Consider the following 19,543-nt stretch of genomic DNA (forward strand, 5'->3'; position numbering starts at 1 on the left):
GAAGGAGTAGTAAAACGGATTTATTAAAACCTTTTTGAAACAGAAGATAATTCAGTTATCATCTTTATCATCCCTTGCTACAGAAGCAGCAGTCCTTAATCCTATTTATTATCTCTGAAAGATATCATCATGGAATTTGGCTGGAAGGACGGGAGAGATATTTACATATTGATGGATTTATCCTTTCCAGGATAACTATTCTTCCACATGGGAGTCTGCGAATCCTGAATGCTTCCAAGTCTGATGAAGGGCGGTATTTATGTCAAGGTGTAAATGTGTTTGGATCTGCAGAAATCATTGCATCAGTATCCGTTAAAGGTATGAGAAAATGCTTTGACAGTAATGATGATTTCTTTTGACAAATATTTAAATATTACTTAGAATCCCCAGCCAGCCAAAAAACAGCATTCTCCAAGCAGAATAAAAAAGCATTTCCAACAAGCTAAGAGGCCTAAACTCCATCTGGTCAAACACTGAATCAGATTGCATACTCCAGCTGTTATATTGTAGATGTGTCATAAGAATTAGTATATATATTAAATCACTCAAACTATAAATAATTCTATAATTTAAGGAATCAATATCCCTTTTAACATATTTTATCTTTGTATGTTATATCTTTATAACTCACTTACCCTTAACTTTTTCTGCACGAAAACAGATCTTTAAATTAAAGTAATAATTGTATCTATATAAAATCCAGAAAAGGTAGTGCCTTAGAAGATTAATAATAATAATGAAGCCAGTGAGTAGCAATCCATTTCTGGACCTTTTTTTCTTTCATCTTTCAGTGGAATTAATGGATTTTCTTTGCAGGTGTTCAAGCTTTTTGACTTCATTTTTTCAAGCTTCTTCCTATATTTAGTAATCCAGAAAATATCCTTTATTATTTTATGTGACAAAACTGAAATTTTCATGCAGTCACAAGATTCCAGGTGCTGCAGCCTTATTAAAAAAAGAAAAAAAAAAAGGTGTCATACTTAGTGTGTATTATGAATATATTTCAATATTTGACTGTCTGCAATTCATGCTAAGAGCTCTGAGTAGACTCAGCAGTACTCAATCCTAATATTTTGGTCTGCCCCTATAAGTAGACTTCCATCTGAATGTTCCTAACACTTCTGTTTCAAGAACCTACAAGAATAGAGCTGACTCCCAAGAAGATTGAGTTAACGGTCGGAGAGAGCATCGTCCTCAGTTGCAAAGCCCTTCATGATAGCACAATGGATGTCACCTTCTACTGGACACTCAATGGGCAGCCAATTGACTTTGAGAAAGAAGGTGGACACTTTGAAAGCATCAAGGCAGTAAGTGACCATACATTTGTCATCTCTGTGCTGGGAATTGCTAGAAATTTGCATGCTTTTGTTAGTCTCCCATTTACCAAATTTTGACCAAACTGAGAGATAACTGGTTTCAGTAATATTGGAAAGAAGTGTTAGATAGAGGAGATGCAAGCTGCAGATTGCTAGAGTTACTCCAAGTAATTTTCTTCAAGATGATATTAAATTTAAATTTGTGCATTCTATTATTCGTGATGTATCCTATAATCCTTGTGAGGGAACAGAAAGGAGTTTTTATCAAATCCTACTTACATTCTTCTGCTGATTTTAATATAGAAGGGATGCTGCCATAAGCATTGGTGTCTCTCTCACAGATAACATGGCTGTTGAAATGCCCTCACCTTCCAATGCTTTACCTGCTTAGAATACATTTTAACATCTGAATAGCAAGGGCTATATTTACTAACTCCTCTGCATGAGGTACTTCCTAACTGTGTAACTATTGCTAAAGTCAATAAGAATCATATGGACAAAAATACGCATACCGATTTCAAATATTGCCAAGAGTCAAAAAGAGTTTCATATTAAAAAATTGTATGATAAAGTAATTCAAACCTGTCTCATGTAAAATGATTTGAACCTTTCTTAGAAAAAAGAAATTTTTTAATGTGAACAAGTTTTGACATGGAATCTACAGTCATTTAACTGAATCTTCCAACTAATGAAATGTAAATCAAATGTCTATGCTATGTTAACAGAGAAAAATGAAGTTCATAAAGGTCAGGAAATTTTAAAACTTAATGTATCTCATTTGAGTACAATACAGCAAAGTTAACTTTGCATTAAAAACCTTGTCAGCTGCAATCAATTTATTCTTCTGCTTGCCAAAATGGAAGCCATATTCTTTATGAAATTAATATCCATTTGGTGGGGGGTTCATATTTTTAAAATTTAAATTTATTTCAATAAACCTTTTAATTGAACATTAGCAAGGTATATCTTAGTGGGGAGGTTCTTAGCATAGTTATCTTAATCTGAGGAATACAACACTCAATACAACACTATTTACGCAAGAAGGAAAACTTCCCCTCGTTTTTAACTTCAAGATCATTCTTTGATTCAAGAAAACATCTTATGATTATATTTTAACTTCAAGTCATTCCCAAAAAATTGAAATCTAGAACATGCTACATGGTTCTTTCCATGTATTTCAGCATCTGTCTTCAAAGGAAATTTTTAATCACTAGGAAAATTCCACAGACCAGAAAATTTTCAAAGTAATTTCATACCTTATGTCAAAATAAAGCTAATTTATTATCATTTATTACATGAAAAAGCAGGATTTTGTAGATCTCTTTCAAGAATTCTTCATTAATGTCATTTCTACAAGTGAAAGTCCTCAAATTGATAGAAATAAGGCTTAGTCAGTGATCAAAGACGACATCCAATTTCCAGACAAATATTCATGCAAATCTTAATAAAATTACTGATTGCTTTAACAGTCTTGATATGATTAAAATTTGGCCAAAACTTTGTAGGTTTAACCAGCTATTTGGGTTTATGACCTCCTCCCCACTGTGCTGCTAGAGTGTCACTGCTGCTTAACTAAGTGAAAATACTACTACTCACAGAATCGCAGAATATCCTGGATTGGAAGGGAGACACACGGACCATCAAAGTCCAGCTCCTGACCCTGCACAGGACACCCAAGAGTCACACCCTGTGCCTGAGAGCAACCACTTCTTGAACTCTGTCAGGCTGGTGCTGTGACCCCTTCCCTGGGGAGCCTTTTCCAGTGCCTAAACTCCCTCTGGGTGAAGAAACTTTTCCTTATGTCCAACCTAAACATCCCCTGACTCACCTTCAGGCCATTGCCTTGGGTCTTGTCACTGGTCACAAGTGTGAAGAGATCCGTACCTACCCTTTTCCTTGCCCTAATAAGTAAGTAGATGGCAACAAGCTCTCACCTCATTCTCCTCCCAGCTGAACAAGTCTCTCATAAAGGAGTCAATACTCAGTGTCTAAATTACCAAGTGACTAAAGGGATTTTAAAAAGTAGTTTATTCAGTAAAAATCTGGGGTTTTTTCAGAGGTACATAAGTAATTTTTTTTCCTAAAACACAGTTTTTAACAAACAGCAAACTTCAGCTGATAGGAAAATATAATCAGTTTGGAAATAAAGGCAAAAGGAAATATATTTTGCAAAATATTACAGAGTTAGATCCTACATTGTCACTGTTAAAATTGTGTTGAAATAGTGAAATGATATACAACTCTAAAGAAGTACCAAAAGGAAGCATCAAACCCAGATATTTTTAGACTGGACTAGCTCCATTTGCCTTTACAAGATGGTCAGGCCATGCTTTCTCTACTTGCATTCCTAACTCATTTAAATATCAAGACATTTCTGGTTTCCATCCTAAAGAGAGACTGGAAGTGTAGGCTTAGATCAGGAAGGGGACTGAAAATAGCTGTTAGCACTGTTACAGGCTGGATGGTGGGGATGGTGGGGAGCTACATTCCTCTTCAGAACAGAAGTAAAAACCATGGCCCGCTTAGCACAATTGTCATGGAAATTTTCTGAATGCTTTTGGAAATGAAATGTGACAAGTCTTTTGACACTCTTTTCAAGTAGTGGTTAAAATATGTTGATTTTTGCATCATCCTGAAATGAAGCTGGATCAGTTGAGAGATGCAAATCTTGAAAGTGGTAACAGCGACTGTGGTAATAGAGCAATTTTTTTGGTGTTTTGACACAATTCCGATACTTACTTATTTGTGGAATATTGTCAATTGTATCTCATTATCATTTCTGTTAACTACATAAGAATGAGAAATTAATCTAAAGGTTAAAAAAGTATTTCTTTACTTCACTAAAATCTAAAGCATAACCAAGCACCAGGGACAAAGGAAATAAAACTCCTTTTTTGCTGTCGTGTAATCTCCTTTAACCTATTCAGTTTCAAAGTTGAGATACACAATGTGTTAAAGCCACAGGTTTATGAATGAAGAAAACAGGACCTTGAAGTCTGATAGAGTTCTATCTATATCCCTTATTTGCCCTTCTGAATGAAACTCTTCAAAATTGTATGAGTTAATACTGAACAAAATGCTTTTTAATGGAGTATGTTTAAGCAAAATAATTTCCTTTATGTGCATGAAGCCACAGAGTTATACATCCATTTTTTCTGCATGCACAGATACTTCATCAGATAAATATATTTTCAGGCCTGCCTGCAGTTTGCTTATTTGTTTTAAATCCTGCCAAACATTATTTAAATGGGTTTTGCTAATAATAAAACCACAGTAAACCTCTCATCACTGGTTGCAGTGTTCATACTTGCACTGTGACAGACCCAAGTGTTAAGTGTGATGAGCATCTTGATGCTTACTGCAGTGTTATAAAAGCTATCACCAAAGTAACATTTATTTAGGCTGTAGATAATTTTAATTTAATAAAATTGCATGATCCCTAGCAAATACAATTAAAATCTTCTGACTAATAAATACTACTTTGCTTGTTTTGAAATTATATCAGTAACTTTTGTACTAAAGAAAAAGGCCCTATAATTTTTCATATGGAGAAGTAATTTTTTATACAAACTGAAGGTATTTTTGCTGTTCTTTACTGAGCTAGCAATGATTTAGTACCCATACTAATTTAGGTATCTCAAGGACTTGCCTGGCAAAAAGATAATTGTGATAAGAATGTCAACTTGTGCATGAAGGGAATATTAAGGAGAATGGATCAGCTGAATTCCACTGGAATGACTGCAGATTGCTGTCTAGGAAAAAGAAATCTCAAATGTTGTGCATATGTAACTTCACAGTACATTTGGTGAAAGAACAGTAATGCTAAGGGTTGTATAAAACCAGAATCCTTTGGCATTGGTAAAGTCCTATTTTGTCTAACAAAAGACTTGATAACATTTTAAGTTCTGTGAGGGATAATCTGTGTAATTAATAGAAAAAAAAATTGCATGGAAGTCTGAATTTCCAAAATTTTCTTGTAGCAACACGGTATGCAATGAGCTCAGAAAGTATAGACCTGCTTGCTTCTATTAGGATAACTTTGATTTTCTGTCCCTTGTGCCAAATCTAGAAGTCCTAGTCAAAATTCTACTCAAAATGTTCTCTCCTAAAATCTCTACTGACCTAAATTTTCTCATAGACATATCTCATTTTCATCTAAAAATATCTGATTTTTTCAGTAGATTTTCATCCAACCATCATCATTCTAACTCTGTGCTTGAGGGTTGATAACGTTTTTATAGCAGCCAAACAAAATGATTTACTGTGGTTATCCACAGAGTGGTAAGCAACAACATTGCTCTTAATGTCCCTCACCATGACTTTTCAGACTCAGGAAAGTGATTTCGTCTGAATACGTTCTTGGTCTTTGATCTTAGCTGAAACTGCCACCAGGGGAAGCAATATGTACCACTTGTCATGTTACATGTAAAATGTTGCATTTTACAATATTTATTTGTTCACATGGAAGTGAGTGGAAATCTACTGTTATACTTCAAAAAAGACAGTACATACAGATTGGACAATGCATTTAATTCCTGCCTAGTACTGGAGATTTCAATTTGATAACCTAGAATTTTGGCAAGTGCAGAAATTTGTGCCTGCCCTTGTATTTTCAGGTCACTCCCTGATTTCTTGAAGCACTTTTGTTCATATTTGAGAAATTAATATTTAGATTTCCCAAGCATTTCTAAACAGGAAGAGCTAAGTTCTATGCTACATGAAATCAATTAAAACTGCAGGCTGTTAATAATAATGTCTTTCCTCTTTACTGGATGCAAATCCAAACAAGGTTAGCTAAACAGGGAGTGTATGTAACATCCCTACTGCCTCCCTACATGAGGAAAACAGCAATAGCTGTCAGAAGCCTTGCAGCAGGTGACAAGCCCCATGCACCGTGAATTTCTGTTCAGGGTAAAGCTGCCATATCAGTATCGTTGCTACCAACTTGTTTCACTTTCCTGCTGATGGAGGAGGCTGAGCACAGCCATTACTGTCAACTCTAATCTCAGGATATTTCAGTCCTACACTCATTGCCAGGTTTTGTCCACTTGTCGTGCTACAGCAGTAACCTCTTTGAGCAATCAGGAGCAGTTAAATTTTTTTTTTAATCTCGTCTTTTAGTAATAAATAGTTGTTGTAAATTAGGCAGGGTACTAAATGGAATAAGGATTTCTGAACTTTGAATTTTATGGCTGTTAACTACAAACCAAAATCCAAACACAATGAAGACCACATTGCAATACTGCACTTTAGCATGTGTTGCTTCCAGGACATAAACAGTTCTAGTGAACTGATTGTATTTATTTCATGCTGTGTTAGAAAGAGACATTCCAAACATTTCCTAGAACCAGAAAAAGTATGTAAATTGTTGCACACAAGTGCTTGTGGCTTTGGCTATTAAGAGAGAGTAAGGGACAGAGATGATAAGCAACATCTTCTCTTGTTCAGCCTGGAGAAAAAGAGAAAAGGCTTGACCTCTACAGCTACTTCAAAGGAGGATGTAGTGAGGTGGGGATCTGTTCTCCTGTCCAGGTAACAAGTGAAAGGCTGAGAGGGAGTGACCAGGTTGTGATGCCTTAAGCTTTAGCTTTCATGTTTTCAGATTCTGTGCTGCTTAGGTGTACTTCTGAGCCTCATGTTAAGTGCTGGTAAGTTCTCTTCACAGAGCAGGTAAACAAAACAAATCCTTTTCCTGCTGAGAACCAAGGACAACTTTCAGGCCCAAAGGCATAAGCAACAGTGGACTGAAGGGAAGAACAAAAAGGATGAGACCTCACAACCTGAAACTGTAATTGGACAATTAAACTCCAATATACAAATGGACCAAAATGTATAAAAATGTAAGATCTCATGACTGGTCAGCCATTTTTTGTGACTATCTTTAGTCCACCCTAGGTGCAGCCTTGGTCAGGCTCCTGTCCTGTCCAAGGTGGATCCTGCAGGCCTTTCAATAAATACTTACTTTATTCTCTAGCTCTGTCCAGTCTCTGTTTCAGGTCAGCCTTCCCAAGACATCAGCTGCACAAGGGGAGATTTAGATTACATATTAGAAAATATTTTTTCACTGAAAGGGTGGTCAAGCATTGGAACAGTCTGCCCAAGGAAGTGGTGAAATCACCAATCCTGGAAATGTTCAAAAGGAGTGTGGATGTGGCACTTGGGAATACGGTTTAAGGGTGAACAGGGCAGTGCTGAATTAACGATGGGGATCGATTTTAAATGTCTTTTCTAACCTTAACAATTCTCTGAACTCTTCTATTTAATTTTATTTTAGACATGGGAGAAAACCAATAATTTTGGAAAATGTGAGCCTCTTAACATTCCTGGCAAATTTCTATTAAAAAAATGATTGTAATAAGTCATGAAATACAGCCAAATAATTTTTACTAATTTGTCCCATTGTGGTATTTAGTACCTTTTCTTGTTTACAAAAAGCATTCTAATGCAACAATTCTTGGGATAAATAAAAGACATCTCATGACAGTCCATTCTTCCCTCTGTTTACTTGGAGCTGATGGATCATTTAACTGCTTGGCACAGTGTTAATCTGAGCTATAACAGCAGAGTCGATTGTTTGAACAACTGATCAATACCAGTTCCTGAGAAAGCTTCCATTTAGAGCTCTGCTGCCGATTTTGCACTTGCAGCTCTGCAGCCTTTCTCCCCAACTGCTGTGGCAGTGCTTTCCCAGTCCCTCCTGGCAGTACTTCTGCATTTCAGTTCTTACACTCCCAGTCTTCTGGTTTTATTCTTGAGGCCTTGCACCTGCAAACCTCAATTGCGTTGTTACACGAAAGTGTCATGGAAAGAATCTTTCACTGTCCTGAAATTCACCTCTGCCTCTTGCCCCCTTTATTTGTCTCTTGTTTGGTAAACCAAGGCACAGCATGCAGCACAGTAGATAAAGTTCACATAAATACTTCATAAATGCTATCTAACAATACACATACTAAGAATCTTAACAAGCAATAGTTGTGTAATAACTGCTTTTAATTAACATATTCCAATTAACATTAACAAATAGGATATTTAAGTAGGTCCAAAAGAAAATGATATAACACCTGGTGGAAAATAAAACAGCAAAACATAATCATCATTTTCATTGTCACCTACTGCGCTGGAGGGAGCCTCTAGAGATCTTTTCTTCCTTTTTTCTCATGGTAACAAAATACAGAACATGAATTTAGCAACAGGAGTGTAGTGGGTCTTTCTGTTGTGAAGCTTGACATTTCATATCCCATCTATTTTCTCATTCCTTCCCGTTCTCACTGCTCTTTCCATGGTTTTGTTAATTCCTTAATTTCACAAAACTACTCCAGTACATGACATACCACCTGACAGCTGATATTCTTTTAACTTCATCTCTTTCTCTACCTTCTTTCAATAAAATTAATCAAACTCATTTGCAGCAATTCAAGACGCACTTGAAATGCATTTGAAGCATTTCAAGCTGATTTGAGTTCACCCTATCCACTCTCAACACTCCATCATTCTCTGGAATTCTCACCAAAACAGCTCTTTCCACAGCTCTTGCCTTGTCTATACAAACTGTTCAAAACTACTGCCACTCGAAGGGTCTGCACTCCCCCTGGATGATTCTTAAGGATTCATAAGCCTAAAGCCATCTTTTTAACTTCTTATAGACAGGGGAAATACAAGTTGTGTTTTACCAGGCATACCTGAGTCAATCTGCATCAGCCTGGATACTGATATATTACCATTATTATCCTACCACCTACCATTAATCATAACAAAACTGATAACAATGATTTCACCTTCTTTGTCCCAAATTAAAATGATTAAAAGAAAGACCTCAGATATAATTTTCCATTACCATATATCGACCGAAAAATCTGCTGCTTCTTAGAAGATCAAATATTTGCAACTTGTAATCATCACAAGCAGTAGACAGATGTAGTTGATATGTTCAAACCTGAAAATTCACATTAAATGGTACTTAAATTGACCTTAACACAATATGGACAGAATCTGGCTTCAAGCCAACAATCCATCATAATGTACGTATGAATTGTCAGCATTATTTAATAGAACTTTATTGTATTGCCAGTTCTCCTTTGCTGTTGATGGTACAAAGATAACCCTGCCATAAGTTTATTTTGTATAATCATTAGTTTGCTTCAGATGAACTCACCAAAATAAAAAACTTCATTACCCTTCAAATATAGTAAAAATCAACTGTGAATTAATTTTTCAATCTAATCTAACTGAATTTCATTAATAAAGGCTATTTTGCTAAATGAAGCAATATATAAGTCAGGAATTCACCTAACCTGTGTGTGATATGTAAAAACATCCATATATTTTAAATGATCATTTAAATTGAAAAAGCTCTCATTAACAACCTAGGTCATTCTTGTTTAGGATCAAATCTCAGTCCTTTTCATTCAACACAGCATGGTTTTATTGTTCTCAGTTTAAACAGAACAGAATCTTTTTAGGCTTTTAGTACCTCCCAAGCACTCTCTTCTGTATAGAAACCACTTTGTAGGAAAGCATCCTCACCTCTCACTGTCAAGAGATTTAGTTGACAGGCAGCATACCTTGATAAACCCCTGTAGTCACAGTAAAGAAGTGGCCCAAACTCCACTCTGGCTTTCATCATAAAAGTTTTCCTGAAATGGCAGTCAGTGTTTGCCCACTCTTTTCTTCTCTTTGATTTAAGCTTTTTTTGAATCATGATCATTTTGTAACATTCTCATTACCCATTTTAGACACATTCTTCCCAGGCAAAGAGACAGTCCTCACTGCATGTCGTCCAGGCTGAGTTCCCAGCCTGAATCCTCTGCACAGTAATAGGCAGTCCCCAAGCCCTTGCAGTGCAGAAGTTGAGAGCTGTGGGTCAACACATCATCGCTAGTGACTACCCAGTATTATGAACTTCTTTGGCTTTTTGTCCCTCTTTCCAAGATAAATCAGAGCTACATTCAAAGAACTGCAGTTGGAGTGCAGAAGAGAAGTATGACAATGAATGTGGAAAATGAACAGCTTTAGATGCAGATTAAATGAAAGCTGGGTTTGATACAATGGCAAAATTATGATATTTCATATCTATTTTCCACATATGATTCTGCAGTTTGAGCATATATGATAAATTATGTAATAATCAACCCAAGTGTAATTCTTTCATGGAAGAGATAGGGAAATGTTAAGAAAGTGCTCTAGGGTTTAACTGTGAGCTCCATTTCAAATGCAGGCAGATTAGAAACTGTTCTTGTGCAAAGTCTTCAGAAGAAAATGTTGGATACACTGAATGGACCAGTTTGGTTTAGAGATAGAAACTCAGCAAATGGACAGATTAACAGAGAGGTTTCCTAGCAACTGGCTCAGGACAATGAACTCACTCTCACGGGAAGAATAAGTTTAATTCTCTTCATTTGAGAGAAGAAGCATATGTAAAAGTTGTTTATTGCAAAGCAACTCACAACTCTTAAGATCTGGTTATTGAAATTAGAGAGATGTCTTTGCCCAAATTAAGTAGCAAACGAGACCATATTTCAAAGTCATTAGTATGGATTTTCATTTAACAGTAAATGTGAGGTAGAGGAGGGGAGAGACAGAAAGAAATAGGAAAAGAGAGTGCAGGCAGGGAGAGAGAGAATGACAGAGAGACAGAAAATATGTCACCACTGCATGGATTCTCTTCTGGTCTTCCCAGTGGTGAGGGTCCCAGTCTAGTCAAAGTGATTGTCACTGTCTTGAGCCATGAGGGGTGGAGAAACATTCTCTGGGTTTATATTTACTCAGGTTTGGATGGGCATGCCCAAGTACCTCCACTGGGGCAGGGAATTTTACACTGGATGATGTAATGCTTTGGCTCATGGGACACTTCAGGAGTCTGATGGTTTGTAAGTCTAAGACATCACAGCTGCCTCATATCAGTGAAACTGAGTCAATTATGGCCCACCAGAAGAAGTGAACTCCTTCACACTGTGTGTTAATGTCCTGCTACTTCTCTGGAAGGGAATTTCCACAGCTAGTCACTGCTGTAAGGACTTTGGCATGATAAAAATTAGGACCCCAACTTGCAGGGTCTGCCTCTTATCAGCCTCTTCCCTTGTCTTATCCAACACCCAGCTGTAGCCTCTGGTGATGGTGTGCACACCTTCTGTATCTGGGCAGTTAAGTGATTGATTGTTTGAGTAATTAGCTAGTATCAGTCCAAGCTCCTACAACAACCTCTTAAGATTTATGAGATGGAAAGAAAAAAAAAATCCACACACAAGTTCCTCTCCAGGGATATTTGAGATAGCTGAAGAAGTATTCATTTCCCAACAGTAAATTCTCTGAAAATTGTCTTGTTTTGTCTTGTTTTGTTTTTGTTCCCGCAAGCCCCCAACATTAGGACAATAAGTGCAAAAGACAAATGCAATTATGTCATTACTACTGAGCAAAATAGGCATGTTATATGCTCCCTGGAGCCTTTTTGAATTTGGGGAAGTATTTCCACATCAAAAGCAAATGCTAATGCACAGGTGACACCAATTTTTGGAAAAAAAAATAGTTTCAAGCAATCCCTTACATGTAAAGCTAGTTAGATACATTGCAGACATGACTATGACCTCAGACAACATGCCACACTGAAGCAGAGAGAGCCATAGCTTGACACATCATTCAGCATTAGAGCTGCCCAGAACTGAATGGATGGGATGCTTCATCATATGAATGGTAAAATAATTTGTAGCCCTGGAGAGAAATATTAGTCATGATAGATAGCATTCTGAGCTCTATTATTATTTATTTGCTGCTTAATGAAGATCAACAGTGTACAGCAGGTCTGTAGATGATGCTGACCTTGAAGGTTACTCTTCGCTTTCCTGAAAATCAGTAAAGGTTTTGAACCTATATGTTTTGTTTTGTTTTCTTTTATGTTTTAGCTTCAGTAAAATACAATCTACATTTCACACAGTTGAAGTTTATACTGAGATCAAGGCACTGATACTTGGTTAAATCGATAATAGATTATGCTCAGAAAACCAAGGAATATGGATTTTTCTAATAAAATACTACTTGGAAATAACACACTTCTAGCAAAATATTCACTGTCATTAAAGAGCATAAAATCAGCATAAAAGGCAGCCTTTAAAAACATACACTTAATAGCATCAAAATCAAGACCTAGACAAAGAAATTCAAATGCCACTAACTCCAGCTTTGAATAAAATTAGACTTGCTGATACACCAGGCTGTCCTAAATCATGTGAGCCCAGGTGAGAGAGACCTTCCTACACTGTTTGCACTCATATCACTCAGGTTTTGTCCTCCCCCAAGGGGAAGTGAATGTCTCTGCTTTGCTGAATCATCACATCTTTTTCCACTGATAGAAGCCTAAAGCACAAGAAAGTTTCTGACCTTTGATGCTTTTCTTAATGGAGTCCCGCTGCATTCCCACTTAGTAGGTTGTTTGGGGTGGGTTTTTTTGGTTTTTTGTTGTTTTTGGTTTTGGTTTTGGTTTTGGTTTAACTGGATTGTAATTGTTCAAGTTTAAGTAGCAACTACAATGACACGATGCAGAAATTTTCGTAAGATGTAGAAAGCCAGCACATCAGTTTAATCTCCCCCTTTTTGTGGGGGAGAACTTTTTGTGGCCTAGAGCCTCTCATTACAGAATAAACTAATCAATGAATAATTTGTCTTCCAAGACTTGGAAGAGTCTGTAAAATTAATGAAGACCACTTTATAAATGCCACTGAACAGCAATAATGGGGTATTTTTTTAGAGTCCTTGGTCAAACATATCTCCTACTTACCTAAATGGAAGCTAAAATGTGTCATTATTTTCTTGATTATGATCAAGAATCCAGTGTCTGAGCATATACATATCTGTATTAAACACAGTGAGTTTAATCCACTCACACATCCTCAGGAATGCTGGCTGTACTTCCTGTTATGTTGTAATAAAAGTGTTTCATAGAGATCTATTGTACTGCACTGCTCTCCACTTACAGCAATGATTCTTTCAATTGCTGCTTGTCTGCCCAGTTACACAGGTGTGCAGATGAAATACATATATTTTTCCTGATAAGAATATTAGGATTTACACATTCATGAACCCTCTGGAAGTTAGAGTGACAGCCAAATTTTTCAACAGCTCCTGAGCAATGAAACCAGACAGTTGCTATCTATTACACTATTCCTCACACTTAGCAACAAAACACACATTAGATGTAAATTACCCTCAAGAGAGGACAAATGTGAACTAATTCTGGTCTTGTCCTTTTAATAACTAAAGCTTTGTACCAAGATCACTAATGATCTTGAGCAACCCATTTCAATAGCTAGCAAATGCTACTGTTATACAACTTTTAAAAATTTATATCCTGAATTTGACTCCTAGTAGGAGTGTGTGCTAATGTTTTGCATTTCAAGCTGTAGAGTACTGAGATATCCTTTTCCACTGCTGTGATTTCTCATATGCCAGAGCAAGAAAAGAATTGCATTATGGCCTGACTGGTCTGAGTATCTTCCCTTCAGCAACATCATTATCTAGGCTACTTCAGAAGGCAAAACACTCCCACGGTGATCACGGCCTTAGATCTACAGGGTTATTAAGCTATAGATCATGCCCTCATTCACTCTGGCCTCAGAGGCAGCCTTGATGTCTCCACCTCTCTTTTTTCTTCTTTGCATTTGAATATCCTTTGGTAAAGATTTTGCCTTGATGCTACATGGAATATTATGAGGAGTTAGTTCAAAAAATGCAAATGAAGAGAAGATTGACTGAAGAAGTGTGCCAAGATGTGCTGCAAAGGAACTCTTCTGCCTAAAAAGAAAAAACTAAATTATAGAAGATTTGATCTTGAAATGAATCCTATTTCATCTTGTCACTAATGACCTTGGCATAAAAGAAAGAAGTATGCAAATGACGATTGCATGGTACAAAGTTGGACATCTCACCAATATAGCCGATGATGAAAATACCAGATGGGAGCAGACAAGAAATGCAATCCTAAGAAGAACAAGGTCATGCACATATGAACGACTGGTTATAAAGCAGGAGCTCATAACTTGCTGATGAATAAGGATAAAGATCTGAGTGTGTCTATGTGAGCACAGAATACGTATGTGCCAAAAAACAGGCAAATATGAATCTAGGTGAATTCAGTGACAGATTTCCAGCACAGCAAGAGAAGTATCAACAGTTACACCTCTAGTAAGATTTTATTTTGAATGCAGGGTACAGTTCTATACCCTCAGGATCAAAATTACTCAAATTAGAACCACTTCATGAGACAGAAATATATAGTTCAAGAAAAGACTGTCAGTGTTTGCTTGATTAACAAAGTAGACCAAATCTGGAAAGGAAAATGCCTATACTCAATTAGTTTCTTAAAGTGAACTTTGGGGTTTTGTAATGACTGTTGGCTAGAATTCTAATAAATGAAAATTTCAACTGATTCTCTCTTTATACTCTCTATATACATTTTGCACTTTTCAGATTTAAATACATACAGATTTAATCAGGAAGGATGAGAATCCAATCATATTTCTCATTCATATTTAGCATTAATTTCCTCTATATTAATAAGGAATCAATCAAAATTATCCTTCAAATTATCTTAATTTTAGCACAGTAGCAAGACATATACCAAACATCACTGCATTGCACTAAAGATGGAGAAGAAGAAAGTTCTGCATGTCTAAGAGGACTTTTTTTAATATCACGGATAGTATCCGAAAGATTTCTGTTCATCTCCTTAATGAATTTCTTTGTGCTAGTTGGAATAATTCTCTTGGAGCGTGCAAATATGCGCAATGTGCTTTAACCAAAGTCAAAGTTATTAAAAACCTGAAATTCTCTTCTTTAATCCCTATTAATAATTGTATAAATGCACTGTTCTGATAATCCTCACAAGAGGGTATTAGGACACATACATTTTGTAAGATGAAAGCTGCACTTGAGAGTTGCTCAAACTGTACAAAAAACACCCTTGTGAACTACCTTGAACAGAGATTTACTGAGTTTTAAACTGGCACTTCATCCCTGTTTCAGCAAGCATCCTCTGCAGATTTAATGATCAGGAACATCCTCCTGATGCACGCCGGGAGATACGGCTGCAGGGTCCAGACCGCAGCGGACACCGTGTCAGATGAGACAGATCTGCTTGTCAGGGGTGAGTATGCCTGTGGTTCACCCCTGAAAACACAACCACCACACACAGTTCCACCAGGGACTTATAAATAAGCGAGCTTCAGGGACACCTCTGCCATGAAGTGGTCCTCAGATTTTTTGTTATTGGAGCCATTCATGATTAAGCTGCTGACTTTGAAAGCAGTTTCACCATAAGGTGACCTGCAGACACTGCAAAGAGAAACAAAGGACAGTGGGTTAATAGACAGTTTTAAAAGAGGTAGGTAGGAAAGGTATACCAGATTAGCTAAAACGCAGACAATTAGCCTTCACAGACCTGTGTAAGGTAGGTATAATGAGTTCTTTGTTATTTTGTGTGATGTTTTGCATTTCATCTTACGGTCAAGCCATTCTTTCAGCTTTAGCAGTAGGAACATCCATTTGTTTTCTAAGAGGGGTGCCTATGCAGCCTTTTGTAGAATTATAGATCTGAACAATGAAATAAAAGCCCCATAATATGACAAGAATTTGGGATTTTTCACACATGGAGTTATTACCACCAATTGTCTTCTGCATCTTTATGCCCAGTCCTACAATCTGTTAAATTGTTTCACCTGTCATTGAACATTCCTGATTATGCACAGGAACACAGGGTCCTTTTGCTGAAGGACTCCAGATCATACTGAGGATGCCAACTAGTTTACATTAAAGCAGAGCACCAGCACCATCTGTGCCTTCCATTAAGCAGAGTCTTTCTGTGGATGATACATTTTTGAAATAATATATCAAGTTAGATGTTTTAAGTCTCCAAATTTAAAAAAAAAATGGGTATTATAATTTTTCAAAAGTATTTATTTTACCGCATTTCACAATGTCATTAGACTTGATACTGCTTTTAGGGTAAATATATGTTTTAAAAGATAAAGAATGTTTCTGGCTGACTGCAGGGCTCTTCACATTTTTATGAAAGTAATAGTTAAATATTTCCATAAAGACACTTTGAGGACCATCAGATTTCTATGAGCTATGGCACTATTGGGATGGTTGTATTCACTTGACTCGCTGTGTAATACCATGTTAGCTGCTTTATGAAATCTGATTCATCCTTCTGGGTTATGCAAGGTCTTTTGTGTTACCTTTGTCTGTCTCAGAGAGGAGCTGGAGGCTCTGTGGATAGGCAAGGCAATCTCAACTTTAAATTGAACTTTTTGTGACAAAAAGGGCTTAGTTATTATCTAGGATAGATTGATTACAAAATTATTTTTTAAGAACACTGGTCATATAAATTAGTTTATTGAAATTTCTGTAGAAATTAAATTCTTTTCCAAGGAAGAGCTCTGAGATTAAATTTTTTGAAAGGCATTGTAAGAAGTATCAAGATGCATTTATGTGAATTTCATCATCATGTCACCATGCTATTGAAGTAAAAGCTGTAACTGCTTTGTAGTAGAATTTGAATTCAAATATGCTTTGCTTACAATTTTCTCCTTTTCTTGTTTCTACAACTGGATAATTTTAAGACAGAGCAAGAAAATTTGTTTTGTATTGCAGAAAATGTTTAACGCACCTTCAATGGAGAATTGCAAATGACTAGTCCTTACAGATACCAACAGTGCAAAAATCAAAAATGTTTATGAGAATCTAATCTATCTCTCCTTATACTTTTACAGGAACTGCATTTTCATTTCAGTATCTCTAATTATTTTTTCTCCCCTATCTCAGCCCGTAGGGTGCACTTAGTGGTGTGCAATTTGACACCCATGATCCCAAATTGCAGCACCTTTCAGACTTCTTTATGTTTAGCTTCCGGTGATAATGGACATTGCCTAGGAGAAGATACCAGAAGGAACAGATTTCAGTAAATATTTCAATTAACTCTGAAGAATTCCACCTGACAAAGGAAGTCATCTTCTATGGAGAAAACTCATGCAGTAAAGTTTGTAATCCAAAGCCATATTATTCTTTATTTCCAGTACAGTTTATAGTTAAAATAATTTCATTTTATGCATATTACAAAACATCATTTTCTTTTAAATGTTACAGCCTATAGCCAAACTGAGATAGCAGAAGTTTTGTTATGAACTTTTATATGTATTGATATAAGCAAACCTACAGCATACCCTTGCTCTGACCTTACTTTCTCTCCTTTTGCCTCTGCAGAAAATGCCAGTGATAATACTGATATCATACCAGCATATAACTTCATTTAAATCATTACTTTCCTTTTAGAGTTCATAAGGTGTTTTAATAAATCATTATAATTTTTTCTTGAAAAATTGTTCTTCTTACAATGTTTCTACATGAAATAAATTTGACATAGAGAATAAATTAAAATAATCTCATTCCCCCTCCTTTAGACATTCATAAATATCAGAATTACTGCCAGCAGCAAATTGATTAAATTTAAACTGAAGTATACATTCAACTGGTTCACTATTTTTAAGTCAAAAGATTTTTTGTCAGAACTTAATTACAAGTAGCTTGGAAGAGTACTATATCTCGCTGTAGCCTCCTCAGATGGAGGAAGCAGAAACAAACTTTGCAGAATTCTGTTGCTCAAAATTAACATCCTGATCTTTAACAGACAGACATTCATCACTGTGTTTTCAAGGAAGTGCAATGTCTCAGTATCATGATTTATTGTGGGGAAAACACAGAGCATCCTTAAACAATATTTATCTATTTTGAAACCATTTTTACTACTTGCTCTACTGGAAGTTTCCTTGAATACATGACAGGGAATGCCAATATTTTTGCCCTTGTTCTTTGCTCTGCATTAGACAATGAAAGTTAAATTCAAAAAATATCACCAATGAAAGACAACACAAAGAACAGAGAATGTACAGTGCCAAGTAAATCTCAATTTCTTTGAGTCTAATTACTCACAAGAAGGTAATTAATGGTGCAAGAAAATTCCTGAATTTACTTCATATATATGTGTGTGTGTGTGTATGAAAACAAAGGAAATTAAGACAGCAGCAAGTTTCTATTCTGAAACTTTCTATAATGTGTTATATACATTGATGATGTGTGATAATGAGTTTTTTAAACTCAAAATTTAGATTTTCAAATTCACTACCTCAAATTCACAGATCTTGCCTTTAGGCAATTTGCCTAGTGAAAAACATATCTAATATCTTTTCAGTAATGATTGTGGCCTAGTGAATCTCTTTCAAGAACATTTCAAAGAATATATAAAAAGATATTCCATGTCAGTTTGGACAAAATCAGGATTCAAGTCCCATCAACACTAACTACCCCTAAAAACCTCAGAATACTTCTCTAAGTGCTTTGAAAATGTGGTTAAACTGTGTATATTAAAGTAAGAAAAACTATTTATTGGTCTCCAGCATTTTTTTTCTAATTCTGCCAGTAATGTGGGTTTCATTAGGAAGAGATGTTCTGCCAGTAGCTGGACCTGTCAGGGAGTACATTATCCTTCCAAATTAAATATCTTGCATTTTATTTTTGGAGTGGGTTGTGAGTGAGAAGTATTTTGGTGTCTCATGCTGGTCAACAGTGATCTTCAAGGGTGGGCTGTCCTGACATACCTGGCATCATCTGTTTGTATTCAGGTAAGCTACTAACTTGCAAAAGCATTTCCTCTACAAAATACAGCTCTACAAAATTCTCCACAATTCATCATCAGGTTGTTCTTATTATTAGGTGCCTAAAAAAAAGTCATGATCTTTTACTCATCAGAGATCCACCATCCCCTCTAGATATACACATTGATTCTGTAGAGGTTCCCAGAGAGTCCTTTACTCTCTGAATATGGGGAGGATGAGAGAAGATTCAGATCAAAGGCCAGAACTGATTTAAGGCAGAAGAGGAAATGTCAGTCGCTTTCAACTTAGCTCAGCAGCTGCAGTGCTCATCTACGAGGTAGGATAACTCTTTTTATCTGTCTCAAACCACGACTCAAAATCACACTTTCTTTTTATTTTATGTTAGGTGGGATCAAGATATGTGCAAGCCTCTTTCTAAGGCAGAGGAGCCAAGAGCACAGAAATCAGGTGACAAATGAATGAGCACCTGGATGTGTAGGGCACAATTTAGGGTATCTCCAGTAACCCAAATATATTCTTCTTTCATTTAATTGACTCCTGCTCTAGAAATGAACAGAGATTCCCTCAGGT

The 19,543-nt window shown here is 36.3% G+C and overlaps 1 protein-coding gene across 6 annotated transcripts in view; it reads left to right on the forward strand.

Annotated features, from left to right (window-relative positions):
• The window catches only part of CNTN5 (contactin 5), a 605,427-nt gene that overhangs the window by 539,784 nt on the left and 46,100 nt on the right, over window positions 1–19,543 (forward strand). For all 6 annotated transcript variants that reach the window (XM_063394532.1, XM_063394528.1, XM_063394530.1 and 3 more), the window contains 3 exons: window positions 191–318; window positions 1,132–1,307; window positions 15,327–15,447. In XM_063394532.1, the coding sequence (XP_063250602.1) occupies window positions 191–318; window positions 1,132–1,307; window positions 15,327–15,447 (425 nt within the window). The remainder of the gene's footprint in view (window positions 1–190; window positions 319–1,131; window positions 1,308–15,326; window positions 15,448–19,543) is intronic.

This window comes from Prinia subflava, chromosome 3, assembly GCF_021018805.1.
Source record: "Prinia subflava isolate CZ2003 ecotype Zambia chromosome 3, Cam_Psub_1.2, whole genome shotgun sequence".
NCBI lineage: Eukaryota > Metazoa > Chordata > Aves > Passeriformes > Cisticolidae > Prinia > Prinia subflava.